At 47.1% G+C, this 14,941-nt stretch overlaps 1 protein-coding gene across 2 annotated transcripts in view; it reads left to right on the top strand.

Moving 5' to 3' along the window:
• ERGIC2 (ERGIC and golgi 2) overlaps positions 1 to 14,941 on the top strand; it is a 54,943-nt gene that overhangs the window by 25,829 nt on the left and 14,173 nt on the right. For both annotated transcript variants that reach the window (XM_029057951.1, XM_029057949.1), the window contains exons 6-11: positions 604 to 674; positions 2,340 to 2,380; positions 7,440 to 7,541; positions 9,624 to 9,719; positions 12,375 to 12,430; positions 13,257 to 13,355. In XM_029057951.1, the coding sequence (XP_028913784.1) occupies positions 604 to 674; positions 2,340 to 2,380; positions 7,440 to 7,541; positions 9,624 to 9,719; positions 12,375 to 12,430; positions 13,257 to 13,355 (465 nt within the window). The remainder of the gene's footprint in view (positions 1 to 603; positions 675 to 2,339; positions 2,381 to 7,439; positions 7,542 to 9,623; positions 9,720 to 12,374; positions 12,431 to 13,256; positions 13,356 to 14,941) is intronic.

Raw genomic sequence — 14,941 nt, 5'->3', positions numbered from 1 at the left:
AGTCACCGAATTCAGATCCGTCCCCGGTTATTTCTTGACTGAGGGACACTTAGACAGTAATTGAGAGAATCTTCTCGGTGATATCGAATGAGACTTTTTTTAACCTGCCACTGCACTGACGGGACAGCAGGAAAGCTCTAATAACCTGGAGGAAATTTTGAAGGAGATGACAGATTACCTTTTCAAAAATGATCTATTCTGTAAGTGATTATATGAAAAAGCAGAGCTTTTTTTGCCCAGCGCTTTATTATTGAGTAGTTTGCATCTTCCTCTCCTCTTTGCAAAATGTTGGTGTTTAGCAAAATGTCCGATACGACGCTCAGGGTCGTCTCTTGACCATACAACAGAGAGGAAAATATTGCCGGTGTTACCGGTGATGGGGGGAATTACCGTGTTGAAGATCTCTGACTGATTTTTCAAAGCAGATGTCCTGTGATAAGATAGCATAGAAAACAACTCTAACCCGATTGATGAACCCTTCTGTAGATCCACAAGCTCTTTCCATTTTTCACGATTTCTGATATTTTCCCCAGATAAACTTTGCTTCCGAGTCCTCCGGCTGCAGACGTTCTTACATTTTTTCTTTCTCTTTCCTCTTTTTAGATATTGGAGCCGACGTGTTAGATTTAGCAGAAACTATGGTTGCGTCTGCAGATGGCTTGGTTTATGAACCAGTAAGTTTCTGTTTTTATTTTAAACAAAAGACTGGCTCAGCTGGATTTTTTTTTCCTTTTTTTCTTATTTCCACAAACTGGACGTTGCAGGTTTTTGTATTTAGGTTTACCCGGTAAGGACAGTAATCTTTAAATTTGAAAAACCTCCAAATGAAAACCCGTGCAGTCAGTGGGGAGTACAGAACACCCGGGATGAAGAAACGGCATTCTCTTAGGGAAGCAGTCGAGCAGTTTCCCCAAGAGCCCCGACTTGGGAGTCAGAGGTCATGGGTTCTAATCCCGGCCCCGTCACTTGTCAGCTGTGTGACTTTGGGCAAGTCACTTCACTTTTCTGTGCCTCAGTTCCCTCATCTGGAAAATGGGGATTCAGACTGTGAGCCCCATGTGAGGCAACCTGATGACCTTGTATCTGCCCCAGCGCTTAGAACAGTGCATCGCTATTGCTATTATTTTTAGATTGAAACCCAGACTTCAGTGCCTCGGCCATCAGCGAGTTAGAACTCTGAGTTAGCAGGGGAAGAAGAAGTAAATTGTATTTGGGTATCTTCAAGGACTCTGAAAACAGTAGGAAATCTTTCAACGAGCACCTGTGGCTTAGTGGTGCCTGCTTTCAGATGTATTTGAAGTCACTCTCTTGGCATTTAGGAAATAATTATTTCCCTTTATTTTTTTTCCCTAAGGCTGAGCAGCTTTAAAGAGTGCCGAGCACGATTGGAGAACCACACATTTTTAGAAACGAACCACCATCCCTGCCCTTATACTACCAAATCATTCAGAATGTTGAAAAGGTTAGCGTGAAACATGAGTGCTTGTTAGAAGTAACATGAAACATGATTAAGGTCCACCAGGAGCTTTGTGTTCAAGTCAGGTGAATGGAACAGCGCTTGGTACATAGTAAGCACCTAACAAATGCCGTCATTATTATTGTTATTATTAAATGGTTCTTCCAAGGCAACCAGTATAGTGGGCGGTTAGGGGTTTTTTTTAAATGGTATTTGTTAAATGCCTACTTTGTTCCAGTCACTCTTCTAAGGGCTGGGGTAGATGCAAGGTAGTCAGGTTGCCCTACATGGAGCTCACAGTCTTAATTCCCATTTTACAGATGAAGTAACTGAGGTAATGGGACATTTAGGTTGGGTTGGAAAATGCCTGGCTTATAAATCCTCAAGCGTATCCCCGTGAATAATATCTAACTTCTGGAAATTTTCACGGTAGGGAAAAAGTTCACTTCTAGGGATTTTTTTTTTTGGTACTGCTGGTTTAGCAGTCAGTCAGTCGTATTTATTGGGTGCTTACAGTGTTCAGAGCACTGTACTGAGCACTTGGGAGAGTATATAGCAAGCAGCAGACACATTCCCTGCCCACAACGAGCTTACAGTCTAGCAGGAACTTGCAAGGCAGTGATCTGCGAATCCCCTCGGTGTTTCTTCCTGGAGGTGGGCAGTTAAATGCCTAGAATTCTTTCCAACGTCTGAAATTTTAGGAACTCATCCACCTACGACAGCTCCCGGCTCTTAAAAGGTTCCTCGATTTTGGTACGCTCTTCCTGCGGGAAAATGGTGGACTTTTTCTCTGATCGATATCATCTTTATATCTATCGAAGAATTATTGTTTATTGCGATGCATTTTGGCATCCCCGGTGACTTACGTTTTGCTTTATTGCAGGTGATATTTGACCTCTCACCGCAGCAAAGGGAGTGGCAGAGGTAATAAGAAGCTAAAGTATGTGACTCCCTTGAAAACTGAGGTCGAACGGTAGATGCCCTGTCAGGTTTCTGCTCCGAGCGGCACCGTGGTCCGGTGGATAGAGCCCGGGCCTGGGAGTCAGCAGGTCACGGATTCTGGTCCCGGCTCCACCACTTATCTGCTGTGTGACCTTGGGAAAGTCACTTTATTTCTCTGGGCCTCGGTTATCTCATCTATAAAATGGGGATTGAGACTGTGAGCCCCATGTGGGACAAGGGACCATATCCAACCGGGTTTGCTGTTATTCACCCCAGCGCTTAGTATAGTGCCCGGCACAGAGTGAGCGCTTAGCAAATACCATAATTATTATTGCTATTATTATTATTTTCCCAAAGAAATTGACCGCCCAGATAGGGTGCTGCGCCGAATAAAGCCCGTCTACCTAAGGGTCAACTCGCTTTCTACTAACGAGGCTTTCCCCTAATAATAATAATGATGGTATTTGCTAAGCGCTTACTATGTGCCAAGCACTGTTCTAAGCGCTGGGGTAGGTACGAGGTGATCAGCTTGGACGCAGTCCCTGGCTCACTGTCTTAATTCTCATTTTCCTGATGAGGTAACTGAGGCCCAGAGAAGTGAAGTGACTTGCCCAAGGTCACACAGCAGATGAGTGGCGGAGCTGGGACCAGAACCCAGGACCTTCTGGCCTCCAGGCCCATGCTCCCCTCCTCTACCCAATTACCTCAGAACCATCTTCATACTCAGGGGTCTGGATTGAGTCAGAAACGGTCAAACTCCGGCTACCCGACTCTGCCTCAGTGACTGACCGGGGCCCCGACAGCGTCCATTCCCTCCCCACCATCGGTTCAACCAACGTATCCAAAAGCGGCCCCCCGGTCACCCACCTCGTAGGCGTTCCCGTCGTGAGCCCCCTCCACGGAATGGACCGATGAGCTTGTATCATAATAATAGTATTTGTTAAGCGCTTACTATGTGCCAAGCACTGCTCTAAGAGCTAGGAGAGGGATACAAGACAATCAGGTTGTCCCACGTGGGGCTCACAGTCTTCATCCCCATTTTACAGATGAGGTCACTGAGGCACAGTGAAGTGATCGCCCAAAGTCACACAGCTGACAAGTGGCGGAGCCTGGATTTGAACCCATGACCTCTGACTCCCAAGCCCACGCTCTTTCCACTGAGCCACGCTGCTTCTCTAATCCACCCCTTCGGTGCCCGGCACTTAGTAAGCGCTTAACGAAAAGAATTAAAAAAACGGGCATTGTGATCCAGCAACCTTAGACCACAATCAGCACTTCCTGTGTGCGGACACTCTACTAAGCGGTTGGGAGCACAGCACAACAGAATAGCAGACACATTCCCCGCCCACCATGAGCTTCCAAACCCTGAAGCATCTTGGGGTAACTTCATTCATTCAGTTGTATTTATTGAGCGCTTACTGTGTGCAGAGCGCTGTACTAAGCGCTGGGAAAGTACAATTCGGCAACAGATAGAGACAATCCCTGCCCAACGACGGGCTCGCGGTCTAGAAGGGGGAGACAGACGACAAAACAAAAGTAGACAGGCATCAATCCCGGCTCTGCCGCTTGTCAGCTGTGTGACTGTGGGCAAGTCACTTCACTTCTCTGCGCCTCAGTGACCTCATCTGTAAAATGGGGGTGAAGACTGTGAGCCCCACCTGGGACAACCTGCTTCCCCTGTGTCTATCCCAGCGCTTAGAACGGTGCTCTGCACATAGTAAGCGCTTAACAAATACCAACATTATTAATACCATCAAAATAAAGAGAATTATAGATACACATCATTAATACAATAAATAGAATGATAAATATGTACAAATAGACACAAGTGCTGTGGGGCGGGGAAGCGGATAGAGCACAGGGTAATAATAATAATAATGATGTTGGTATTTGTTAAGCGCTTACTATGTGCCGAGCATTGTTCTAAGCGCTGGGGTAGACACAGGGGAATCAGGTTGTCCCACGTGGGGCTCACGGTCTTAATCCCCATTTTACAGATGAGGGAACTGAGGCACAGAGAAGTGAAGTGACTCGCCCACAGTCACACAGCCGACAAGTGGCAGAGCTGGGATTCGAACTCACGAGCCCTGACTCCAAAGCCCGTGCTCTTTCCACTGAGCCACGCTTCTCAGGGTGGCAGATTCAAGAACGCAGCACGAGGGTCTTGAGGTGAAAATGCCAGGGGAGGGATTATCAGTGACCCTGTCGGCTACTCGGCCACCGTGGTCACAGCGAGCAGGATCTCACCGTCGCCAGTGGCTAAAAATATTGCGTTGAAGTTCCGACTGTGTGTCGTGACTCTTCCTACGTAGTGACCTCTTCAGAGTCACCGATCTGAGGGATGGGGGTGTGGAAAGCTCCTCCTGTGAGGAACGTGTCTCCTTCCGAAGGGGCATTTTTTGAACACCATAAGGGGTACCCTCTTTTAAAACAATGGTAAGCTGGAGCAGAAATGAATCGCAGTTCTCCGAAAAGTGGAAAATGTTCTGGAGGTTGCCACGGGTAGGGGAAAACCTGTCGTGATATGGGTCCGGAGGAGGAAGACCGGGATCTTCTAATCCTGGCTCTGTGGGTATTATTATAGTAATAATCGTAATTGTGGCATTTAAGTACTTACTATGTGCCAGGCACTGTACTAAGCACTGGGATGGATACAGGTAAATTGGATTGGATACAGTCCCTGTCCCACGTGGGGCTTGCGGTCTAATCCCCCGATTAGACTGTAAGCCCGTCAGAGGGCAGGGATTGTCTCTATCTGTTGCCGAATCGTCCATTCCAAGCGCTTAGTACAGTGCTCTGCACATAGTAAGCGCTCAATAAATACGATTGAATGAATGAAAGAATCCTCATTTTATAGGTGAGGTCCCTGAGCCCCAGTGAGGTGAATTGACTTGCCCAAGGTCACACAGCAAAGTGACAGAGCCGGGATTAGAACCCCCGACCTGGCTCCCAGGCCTATGCACATGGCTTAGTGGAAAGGACCCGGGGTTGGGAGTCAGAGATGGTGAGTTCTAATCATGACTCCGCCGCTTGTCAGCTGTGTGACTTTGGGCAAGTCACCTAACTTCTCGGTGCCTCAGTGACCTCATCTGTAAAATGGGGATGAAGACCGTGAGCCCCACATGGGGCAACCTGATAACCTTGTATCTACCCCAACGCTTAGAACAGTGCTTGGCACCTAGTAAACGCTTAACAAATATCATCATCATCATTACCCGCTACGCCATGCCACTTCTCCAACATGGGCAGGGAATGTTTCTGTAACACTGTTGTGTTGTCCTCTCCCAAGCGCTCAGAACAGTGCTCTGCACACAGTAAGCACTCAGTACCATCGATTGATTGGTAATGCCTTGAAAACGACATATCTATTTTTGGGCTTCTTGGTCTCCAAGGTCCTCGTCACCACGGCCCGCTTTGGGGAAAGGGTGCACTCTGATTTCACGGCGCCCGGCGATCCCGAAATTCCGTCCAAGCAGCGGGCCGGTCAGTACCAGTGGTCGTATTCCTCGGAGGCGGACAGTTAACTAACCGGCGCTGTTTTCAGCGTCTTCAATTTTAGGAATTCATCCGGGTTCAACAGCTGCTTCCTCTTAAAGGTTCCTAGATTTTGGTAACGCTCACTGCGGTATTAAGCGCTAACCACGTGCCAGGCACTGTATGAGCACTATTCTAAGCACTGGGGGTAGATACAAGGTAATCAGGTTGTCCCACATGGAGCTCACAGTCAGTCTTCATCCCCATTTTACAGATGAGGTCACAGGCACTGAGAAGTGACTTGCCCAGAGTCACCCAGCTGACAAGTGGCAGAGGCGGGATCAGAACCCACGTCCTCTGACACCCGAGGCCGGGCTCTCTCCACTCAGCCACGCGGTTGCATCTGCCGTTGGCCACAGAGAAGAGCAAACACGGGGAGGATACACAGTCCCAGTCCTCCAAGGGGCTCACGGGCTCAATCCCCGTTTTACACGCGAGAGAACCGGGGCCCAGAGAAGCGACGTGACTGGCCCAGGGTCACACAGAGGAAAAGCGGCAGAGCCGGATTAGAACCCACGACCTTCTGACTCCCAGCGCCGTGCTCTATCCGCTGCATCATGCTGCTTTCTATAGGCAGCGGTTGGAGATCTTCTTGGGTCATATTTATCGAGCGCATACTGTGGTCAGAGCACCGTCCTAAGCGCTTTTTCTCCGACCAGTGTCTTCTCACGGTGTCGGACGAACGTTTTCCTGGTCCTCACAAGGTTCCGGAAGACCTGCCGCGGCGACCGTGTCCAAGCTGATTTTCTCGTGTCCACCCCAGGGCTTAGTACCGGGCCCCGGGACATAGTACACGCTTAACAAACACCGTCCTTATCATCATTCTTAGCCAAAATGTGGAGCGGAAAGAGGTGTGGAGGTGACAGTTGGAGGGCCATCTGTGAGTGGCCCGGGGATTCCTAACGAGCTCTACTTTTGCAGCCTGATCTCCTTGTTCAGCTTTATTTTTTTCCTCAAGAGAGCGAAAGCTTTCACCGCCCCCCGTTTGCTATACTTTGTGGCGAATGGGATGTGCAACAGCGTGGCTTAGTGGAAAGAGCCCGGGCTTGGGAGTCAGAGGAAGTGGGTTCTAATCCCGGCTCCGCCGCTCGTCAGCTGGGTGACCTTGGGCCAGTCACTTCACTTCTCCGTGCCTCAGTGACCTCCTCTGTAAAATGGGGATGAAGGCTGGGAGCCCCACAGGGGACAACCTGATTAACTTGTATCTACCCCAGTGCTTAGAACAGTGCTTGGCACATAGCAAGCGCTTAACAAATACCGTTATCGTCACACCAGATATCTTGTTCATACTTTCTTCTTTCCGGGATCCTAATTTTTCCATGTGGTTGACGCTTTTGCTATTATTTATGAAGCGTTCGTTTCTTTTTTCCCTTCAGAAGTTACTGCTAGAAATAGATTCAGCTCCTCACGCGCAAAGCTTCGTTGCTTTCGGCCTAAAAAACAAAAGAAATATATTCTCCCTTGCGCGTACTCTTTCTGAAGCGTTTCTCCTCGGCTTTTCCCGTAGAATGTTGCAGATGATTCAAAATAGGCTACAGGAGGAACATTCGCTCCAAGATGTGATATTCAAAAGTGCTTTTAAAAGTGCTTCAACTGTACTGCCACCAAGGTGAGAAAGCAGAAGGAATGGGAAGTCGCTTGATTTTATTTCAGTTTTAGAAAGGAAGCGTTGCTTTACGGTTTTGAAAAAATCGTATAAAACCGGGTTCACTTTACAGGGGGAAAATGGTTTGTTGGTTTCCAAAGATCCCTATGCATTTGAATGTGCGTTACCCAAAGAAGTCAGGTTAGTTTGGTTCGCCTAAATGTGACAGCTTAGGATCAGACCGAACGGCACCAGTGATTTGTCTGGAAATAGTCAAAACTAATTTAAAATTTTGCTCAGAGTTACCTGAGTTTTCACTTAGTTGGATAGTCTCGCTTCTCATTTGTTTGGATCAACGGCTTTCTATTTTATTTCCGCCCACCTTCCTCTTCCTTTTGAGAAACTCTACAAGAGCTCACGTTCTTATTTGCTCTTTCTCTCGGCCCCTCTTGCTTTCTGTTTCCTTTCTTGTGTTAAGATGATTGAGGTGGCAGAGTGACAGCCAGGTATCAAACTGAACGTGTCCAAAAGAGATCTCCTTATCTTCCCGCCCCAACCCCATCCTCCCCGTCACTGTGGACACCACCACTATCCTCCCTATCTCACAAGCCCATAGCCTTGGCGGCGTCTTCGACTCGTCTCTTATTCAACCCACGTGTTCAACCTGCCATCCAATCCCCTCGGTTCTACCATCCCGCCATTGCTAAAATCCACTCTTTCCTCTCCAAACAGCTACTAGCTGAATGAAGTCCTTACACAATTATTATCATTATTATTACTAAGCACTTGGAAGCGCAGTGTACAGACCCGAGGCCCGACGGATCACTCAAGCAACGAAAATAGGTGCAGAATTAGGTGGAGACTCTATAAGCAGGAGGGCCTAAAGATTAGAGAAGCAGCGTGGCTCAGTGGAAAGAGCCCGGGCTTGGGAGTCAGAGGTCGTGGGTTCTAATCCTGGCTCCGCCACTTAACTGTGGGACTCTGGGCAAGTCACTTCACTTCTCTGTGCCTTAGTTCCCTCATCTGTAAAATGGGGATGAAGCCCCACGTGGGACAACCTGATTGCCTTGTATCAACCCCAGCTCATAGAACAGTTCTTTGCACATAGTAAGTGCTTAACGAATACCCTCATTATTACCTGGGCCTGGGAGAGTACTTATCCTATCTCGCCTTCATTACTGAATCGGCCTCCTCGCTGACCTCCCTGCCTCCCCCTCCCCACATCCTTCCTCTGGTCTGGAATTCCATCCCCCTCCTTATACACCAGGTCATCACTTTCCCACCTTCAAAGCCTTATTAAGGCCACCCCCTTTTCAAGAGGCCTTCCCCGATTAAACCCTCTTTTTCCCCCAGCGTTCTCTCCCTTCTCTGTCATCTGTGCGCTTAGATCTGTGACTTTGGGGCATTTGATATTTGCTCCACACTCCCCCTCCCCCCCCCCCCCCACATCACTTTGGTTCATATTTGTAATTCGCATATCATATTTTTTATATCGATGTCTGTGTCCCCCCTCTGGTAAGCTAGTTGTCGACAGGGAGCGTGTCTTCCGACTCTTGCGTAGTACGCTTCTAAGGGCTTAATGTAGTGCCCCGCATACGAGGAAGTGCTCAGTAAATACCCGTTGATTAATCGATTAAGTCGGGGGGGTGGAGAGAGAGGGGGAATGTGTGTGTGTATGTGTGTGTGAGAGAGAAAGAGAGAAAGGAAGATAGAAAGAAGGAGAAAGGGCATTTCTCCCTCTGTTGTCGATCCAATTCCATTTAGCTGATGTGCTAGCTTCAGAATCTAGGCTCAGTTTGCCTTCTACTTAGAATTCTGAGGACTATCCAACCTGATGTTCAGTGGGGAAGTTAGTTATCCAACGAGCGCCGTTTCCCATTTTATCGCACTGCTTTCGATCTCTGAAAGCATTTTGATACTGATCTAACCGTGAGAGACCCCAGTCTAAGGACTTCTGGAGTCACAGTCCCGTCGATGAAATTCCGGGCCTTCACAGATTGACTGGATTTCACTCAATATAATTTTCTTTAGGCTCGAACACGTAGGAAATTGCTAATCATTCTGTTTAATGGACTCGCTTTCTTACCGTGTTTTCTCTTCCAACAGGGGAGATCTTTCATTACAACCTCCTGATGCATGCAGGATTCATGGACATCTTTATGTTAATAAAGTGGCAGGGAATTTTCACATAACTGTGGGCAAGTATGTTCTTTTTACTGGTCTAATTCACATGCGCAGATGTGTTTTAATTGGACCGAAGTCCCAAATCTGAGCCCAGAGAGAAGGGGGATGTCACTCTAAAATTTTGGGAGTCAAAAATAAATTGTTATCCATTGATGTGATATTTCCACCCATTGAATTTTAAGTAGATGGAGCGACAACTGATGAAATTTATGGAATTCGAAAAGATGGTTGTAGGTGGCTTTATTTTTCTTCAGTTCATTCAGTGCGTGTGTATCAGAGCCTAGAATCAAGCTATCCCCACTGAACTGCGGGTACAGGGCTGGAGGAGAGCAATTGAAATAGTTAAAAGTGAGGTGGCGAGTATAAGAATTTTCTGAAGTTTTAAGATTTTGTGCGCTTGGCACGTCGGATGAAGAAATGCCGTCGAGAAGCAGCATGATGTAGCGGCCAGAGCCCGGGTCTGGGAGTCGGTAGGTTGTGGGTTCTAATCCTTGCTCCGCCACTTGTCTGTGGTGTGACCTTGGGCAGGTCACTTGACTTCTCTGGGCCTCAGTTCCCTCATCTGTAAAATGGGGAAAGAGACTGCGAGCCCCCTAAGGGACAGGGACTGTGTCCAACCCGATTTGCTTGTTTCCACCCCAGTGCTTAGTACGGTGCCTGGCACTCAGAAAGCACTTAGTAAATAGTGCAGTTGTTATTATTAACAACAGAAGTCTTATTTGGTCTATGAATGCTCTGGGCCTCAGGCGTCAACCGTGCAGATATACTTTGCTACGATGCTAGTAACCAAGGGCAGAATCGGAAGAAACTTTTACAGACTGGTAGATTTTAATTTTTTCCCTTACCTAATCAATTATCATTATTAATGTTATTATACTAATTAATGAATCCTGTCCCATATGGGGCTCAGTCTTAATCCCCATTTTCCAGATGAGGGGACTGAGGCCTAGAGAAGTGAAGTGACTTGCCCACGGTCACACAGCAGACTAGTGGCGGAGCCAGGATTAGAACCTAGGTCTCTCTGACGGCCGGGCTCTGTCCACGAGGCCACGCTGCTTCTACGTGCTAAACACTCGCCCAAGAGTCGTCGTACATCTAAGGTAATCAGATCTTGTATATGAGGCTCACAATATACAGTCCCTTGTTGTATTTGAGGCTCACAATCTCTAAGAGGCAGGGAGAAGAGATATTTACTCTCCACACGAGGCACGGAGGGATTACGCGACCTTGGCCGGGGTAAATCCTGGCAGGCGGCGGCAGAGCTAGGATTAGAACCTGGATGTTTTGGACCCCAGGAGTCCGGAAGCAGTTAGTAGGCTTGATGGAAAGAGCACGGGGCCTGATGGAAAGAGCACAGGGCTGGGAGTCAGAGGACCCAGGCTCTATATCTCTAATTCTATTTCTTTATAATTGATACTATTGGTGCCTGTCTGCTTGTTTTGTTTTGCTGTCTGTCTCCCCTCTTCTAGACTGAGCCCGTTGCTGGGTCTCTATCTGTTGCCGAATCGTACTTTCCAAGCGCTCAGTCCAGTGCCCTGCACACAGTAAGCGCTCAATAAATACGATTGAATGAACGAAACTCCCGGCTCTACCATTTGTCCCCCGGGTGACCCCTTGGACAAGTCACCTAACTTCTCTGGGCGTCAGTTTCCTCATCTGTATAATGGGGGTTGAGACTGTGAGCCCCACGTGAGATCAGGGACTGCGTCCACCCGAATGATCTTGTATCTCAAATCCGACGGACGATTACTCTCCCGTCCTTCAAAGCCTTCGCGAGAGTGCACCTCCTCCGAGAGGCCTTCCCAGATTCAGCTCCTCCTTTCCTCTTCTGCTCCCTTCGACATCACCCTGACTTGTGTACTTGTTAACCCGATTTGCTTATATCCACCCCAGCGCTTAGTACGGTGCCTGGCACAGAGTTGAGCGCTTAACAGATGCCATAATTATTATTATCATTGTCCTTCCCCTACCCCGAAGCAGCGTGGCTAAGTGGAAAGAGCACGGGCTTTGGAGTCAGAGGTCATGGGTTCGAGTCCTGGCTCTGCCACTTGTCGGCTGTGTGACTGTGGGCAAGTCACTTCACTTCTCTGTGCCTCAGTTCCCTCATCTGTAAAATGGGGATTGAGACTGTGAGCCTCACGTGGGACAACCTGATTCCCCTGTGTCTACCCCAGTGCTTAGAACAGTGCTCTGCACATAGTAAGCGCTTAACAAATACCAACATTATTATTTATTTGTGTTGATGTCTGTTTCCCCTGTGTCTAGAATGTAAACTCCTTGTGGGTAGGGAATGTGTCGGTTTATCGTTGTACTCCCCCATGCGTTTAATACAGCCCTGGTGCATAGTACGCACTTAACAAATTCATTCATTTAATCGTATTTATTGAGCTCTTACTATGTGCAGAGCACTGTACTAAGCGCTTGGGAGAACACAGTATAACGATAAACAGACACATTCCCTGCCCACAAGGAGCTCACAGTCTAGAGGGGGAGAAAGAAAGAAGGAAAAGAAGGAAGGAGAAAAAGAAAAAGACCACGATTATTATTCTTCATTAGGAGATATTGTTCTCTGCAGTCGATCTTCGGCTAACACCATTTTCTGATCTTTGATCAAATGCCCGTTCAGCGTGGTTACTTTTTAAAACGCGTTTTTTTTTTCTCCCCTCTTTTTAGGGCTATCCCCCATCCTCGAGGTCATGCACACTTGGCAGCCCTCGTTAGCCATGACTGTAAGCATTTTCTGAAGCCTTTTTTCCAGCGATGGTGTCTTTCAAGGGAGTGGGATGTGTCTTTAGAGTCACTAGATAATGAATGACAGTTTTATATCGAATGAATATTTTCCCCTTCACTGTGGTACTGTGATCAGTTTGTTCCAGACAGTCACCCTAATGTCAACGGATGCTCTTTCGGCGTGACTGAAATCTCAGACTCTCTGAAACAAATCCCGTCGGCTTTAAAAGCGTCGACGTAGGGAATGTGTTGTGAAATCCTGCCCGCCGATATAACGTACATTTGAAGATGCAAAATACAGAACAGCCAAAATGCAGTGTTTTGACGATGCAAAATCAGGAACGGGGAACACTGGGGATGGAATGAAATGAAAAACAAGTGTCCGTCATTTGACCACATGGGGGTTGTCTATGCAACCTCCTCTCACGTGGACTCCTGCCGAGGGGAATGCTTTTGAAATGCGATATATCGCCTCAAAAAAATGTTAGGTTTAATCAGTAGAACTTGGTAGACTATTATCTCTTAGTAGTTGATTTGGAAAAGGTTAAGGAGATCAGCTATTACCAGCAATCGATTGATGATATTGTCGCGCTCCGTATCTCTGGATTTCCGAACGATTTATAATATTTCGATGCTTGCTTTGGATCAGAGAGTTCAGTGGTATAAAGTAGTACTACTACTCCATTTATGTACATTTTTAGCTCTTAACTCGAATCTGGAGCAGATTGTAAATTAAGTAGTTTGAAATTTTATTGAAATCCTATAGTTTTTTTAATATATAGCCTTTAAAATATTTTTCCCGCATGTTTTTCTTTTCCTTCTCAGCCTACAACTTTTCCCACAGAATAGATCACCTGTCTTTCGGTGAACTTGTCCCAGGAATTATTAATCCTTTAGATGGAACCGAAAAAATCGCCGTAGATCGTAAGTATCTCACGACAATACCGATAGTAGACCCGTACATTCGGGAAGTTGTTCCCGTCGTTTCGATCCTTGGTCTCATAGCTTTCATTTTCAAATCCACTCAGCTCTCCTGTAAGGCGAAGCTGAAAGAAAATTTTGCACTCTAGGATATGCGCTTGAAATGATGCTGTACACAGCTGCTCTTTTGTTTTTTTATGGTATTCGTTGAGCACTTACTGTGTGCCAGGCACTGTACTAAGCGCTGGGGTAAATCAGGTTGGACCCCGTCCTTGTCCCACATTTGACGGATGAGGGAACTGAGGCACAGAGATGTGAAATGACTCACCTGAGGTCACACAGCAGACAAGCGGCAGAGCTGGGATTAGAACCCAGGGCCTTCTGACTCCCAGGCCTGGACTCTAGCCACTAGGCCACGTTGCTCTTCAGCATCCCGTCACGTTTTGGAGAGGTAAATGTGCACTGCTAGCGGAAAGCTCACTCCGTAGTGAAAACGTGCGTTATGGCAACTAAAGGGACTGGTGGTAAATTCAGTTTGGAAAAAGTAGGTGGATAGTAGGGCTTTCAGTGGTTTTCGGATGGTGAATGGACACAGTTTTTGGTTATTATGAGTAGCCACCGTCCATTTCTACCGGACCGAAATATAATGACTGTGGGATCTGTTAGATGCTTGCTGTTTGCCAAGCACTGTGGTAGATAAAATGTAAAATAACCAGGTGGCTCATCATCTCTGTTCCACGCAGTTCTGACAGTTCAGGGAGGAGGGAGGACAGGTATGTAATCCACCCCACCCCTTTTTTTTCCCAGAGAAGGAAACTGAGGAACAGTGAAATTAGGTGACTTGGTCAAGGTCACCGAGGAGGCAAGTGGTGACACTGGATTCAGAACTTAATTTCCCAAAATGCCCAGACCCATGGCCAGAGTGACCTTTATAAGGTCAAGGATTAGATTTTTAATTTCTAAAAGAATGACCTTCAGGACACTTAGTTACACTAGGAGATTATGGTGGAGTATGGCAGTGCACCAATTCGGAAAGAAAAGACCCAGTACTCGTCCGTCACATGGGATTTTGGGCAGTCGTCATCCAGGACCCACTTGGATCATTAAAATGGGGATTAAGACTCTGAGCCCTATGTAAGACTTTGACTGTGTCGGGCTCAATAAACTCGTATCAACCCCAGCTCTTAGAACGATGCTTGGCACAAGTGCCATTATCATTATTATTATTGTTATTATCATTATAGTTGTTGTTCTTAGGGAGGCCTGACTATGGAAGGTCTTCTACCGCCCGAATTCGTCCAGATTCTGGTTTGGTTTGCCCTGAAGCTACATGGGAATGTCAACTAGAAGAGTCTTCCCCTAACAGTATTCTCTAGCTTAACTGATGGTTCTGGAAGGAATAAAGCATCGGGTGTCAAGTTTATGTAAAACCATTTGGGAGGCCTCAGTTGACTCTTTTTTTTCCTCATAGTTTGAGACCAAATTAAGCTCCTCGAGGGCAGGCAACGTAACTCCCAACCCTGTCGCAGTGTACTCTCCCGAGGGCTCAATGCAGTGCTTTGCACACAGTAAGCGCTCAATAAATACCA

The sequence above is a fragment of the Ornithorhynchus anatinus genome, chromosome 2, assembly GCF_004115215.2.
Source record: "Ornithorhynchus anatinus isolate Pmale09 chromosome 2, mOrnAna1.pri.v4, whole genome shotgun sequence".
In the NCBI taxonomy this organism is placed as follows: Eukaryota; Metazoa; Chordata; class Mammalia; order Monotremata; family Ornithorhynchidae; genus Ornithorhynchus; species Ornithorhynchus anatinus.
This window is presented reverse-complemented; position numbering and strand designations above follow the sequence as displayed.